Consider the following 2,771-nt stretch of genomic DNA (forward strand, 5'->3'; position numbering starts at 1 on the left):
AACTTTTATTTAACATTTTTATTAAAATTATCAGTTTTATTTATTATGCGTCTTTTGAATACTTCTATGTATGACAGGCGTACATTGATAGGCGCATTGCATTTAGATTCGTCGTTTTGTGTTGAGAAAAGCTTATTTTATTTCTTCTTTAGGCATTTATCGTAAAAGCGTTTATCTTAATATTCTAAAAATATTCTAAAAACAGTTAATGAAATTTTTTAATAACTTATATTTTATATAATATCGAAACCTTATATAGATAGATTCAAATAAAATATTAAATCGCAAACACATTTAGAAATAATATATATATATATATATCTACATTTAAAAAAGATAAAGAAATTCTCAAAATATGGCCGTCGAATGTGTTAATCCTGTCGTGATTTGTGATCGCAAAAGCTTGCTTGTATGTGATAATCAAAGAGGCGCAGTTCTGTGTAGAATGCAAGGACGCTAAAGGTGATCATAAATTAGATTGATCGCTACCTGTTATATAGATGTTGCAAATGAAGCTAATGTCTTTATAAATGAGAATTTCACGCTCCGCCTAGATGTACATTAGTTTCATGAATTATTGAGAATAAAGTTGTATCTATTTACAATAATTATCTGTAATCGCAGCTATTAATCAAACAATCTTTTGAGTTATAATATAATCATCTTATTGCACAATTTATTATTTCTTCGTTACATCTACTAAATAACTCTCATGAATGTCTAAATAATTTTTAAACGTTAAAATAATATTGTTTAATTATTTAATTTAGTATAACTTACTTAATATTATTTTTATTTAGCCTATATATTTATTTCTATATGAAAATTAATTTATTGTACGTTTTTTTTTATGATTCTCTAACTCATTGACATATTGCTTAATTAAACATTTATTTTTATATTATCTGATAGCTTTTCAACAAGTCTATCCTTGATAGCATATTCGTCAATCGACGTCATTATGATAACTAAAATTAACGAATTTTTTCTTTTTCTTATAAATTAGCTTTTTAAATAACAGCTCGATGTTGTACGATATCATTCCCGAGGAATTAATATTTTTCATTGGCACGATCTCTGATTTCAAGTTAGTTTTTTTTCGCTTCACGATAACGCGAACATTCCAAAAGATGCGCGCTTCTCCGGTTTGTGCTTATCGCTATCACGTTGATATTCATTATCATCGATGAAATAACGGCCGGCGTGCGTTTTCTCCGTCGACTCATTCTTATACTCCTCCTCGATGGAGTGATCGCCCTCCTCGTGCTTGCCATCGTAAAACTTTGTTACATCGCCCGTATAAATGTGTCCGCGCGCGGATTCGCCACTTTTATGATAACCTTCCTCGTACGTATGCATGTAGGGCTCGATGTCGTTGTGATCTGTTTCCTTGACGTCTTCGTGAACCGCGTACTGCGGTGGATAAGAGTATCCGATCATGTCGCCGTGTTTCCCCTTCAGATGATCGGGTTTATTATTATGCTGCGACGCGGGCATGTAAGAGTCTTTGGGATACTGATGGAGGATAGGATCTTCCTTTTGTTTATGAGCCTCCTCTTTGTGAATACCGTCGTGATCCTTGGGCAGATTATTGCCCGATTTATTATCGTGATCGTTGTGATAATCATAAGTGCTCCAGGAACTCCAGTCCTCTTGATGCGTCTCCTTATGATAGGTTTTCTTCGGCGCTTCTTCCTTAAACTTCGACTTCTTCGGAATTGAACTACCCGGCTTGTGAATATGTATGAACACCGTTTTCGTGTGAATCTGATGTTTTATGATCTCCGGCACGTGGATCTTGAAATGCACACTGTTTACGGCAACAGAATAATAAAAAAAAAAATAGAAAACGTGAATTTAAAATTTATAAATAAAAAGTTGTACAAATACACTCTTACTGTCGAGCAATATATCAGCGCATTAATAAATATAAAAAATGATTATCCTTGAACAAAACACAACATTCGAGAAGCACTGTAATATAAAGAAGATAGATACATTGTATGTACACATTTGTTAATTTGACAACGAACGAGAACAAGAGTGAGCGTGCAATATGATTTTCGCCACGAGAAAGCGTAAAGCTCGGTGTCTACATTTATAACATTAAAAGCTTCTTAACGAAGCTGCGCAATCCGCGAAATTGATGAATTTAATAACACAAATTTAATAATTATGTGTACATTGTATACTCACTGTTCCTTGTCGGCGTTTCCGCTGTTCAACGCCTCGTTTGACAGTATGATAAACAGACCGATAGTGATCCTCTGAAACACAAAGTCGCGATCGTTACTCCTTAAATCATTCATAATACACACGTATTCGCTGAATTAATAATCGGCAATATTTATGCCCGTTGATCACGATCCCGTTGCACCGATATCTGCGATCTTTGTACGCCGATCTAAAACGCATTTGCAAGGATGCCCGCACGCATTACTCTTAACGGTAATTGAATCGCTAATTATATTGCACGAGAGCAACCGCGCGTGCAGAGCGCAACACATTTGAAAAAATTTCTCAATCATATTTACTATATATAGAAACACATATAGACACACTTAATATATACATATATATATTGAGTAAATATGATCGAGAAAATTTTTAAGATGTATTGCGCTCTGCACGACTGCTCTCGTACAATATAATTGGTGATTCAATTACCGTTAAGAGTAATATACAATATATATATCATATTTACTCGATATATATATATAATATAGTTTATAATAAATAGAATTTATTTATATTTATTAAATATAATTATT

At 33.0% G+C, this 2,771-nt stretch overlaps 1 protein-coding gene across 1 annotated transcript; it reads right to left on the bottom strand.

Annotated features, from left to right (window-relative positions):
* Nucleotides 1-868: 868 nt before the first annotated feature.
* Nucleotides 869-2,309, bottom strand: LOC115245284. Its single transcript, XM_029823531.1, has 2 exons — nucleotides 2,197-2,309; nucleotides 869-1,831 (listed from the first exon to the last, which is right to left on the bottom strand). The coding sequence occupies exons 1-2, from the start codon at nucleotides 2,307-2,309 to the stop codon at nucleotides 1,105-1,107; spliced, it is 840 nt and encodes a 279-aa protein (XP_029679391.1). The 3' UTR covers nucleotides 869-1,104.
* Between the last annotated feature and the right edge of the window lie 462 nt (nucleotides 2,310-2,771).

Source organism: Formica exsecta, unplaced genomic scaffold (assembly GCF_003651465.1).
Source record: "Formica exsecta isolate Colony F162 unplaced genomic scaffold, ASM365146v1 scaffold933, whole genome shotgun sequence".
Classification (NCBI taxonomy): Eukaryota; Metazoa; Arthropoda; class Insecta; order Hymenoptera; family Formicidae; genus Formica; species Formica exsecta.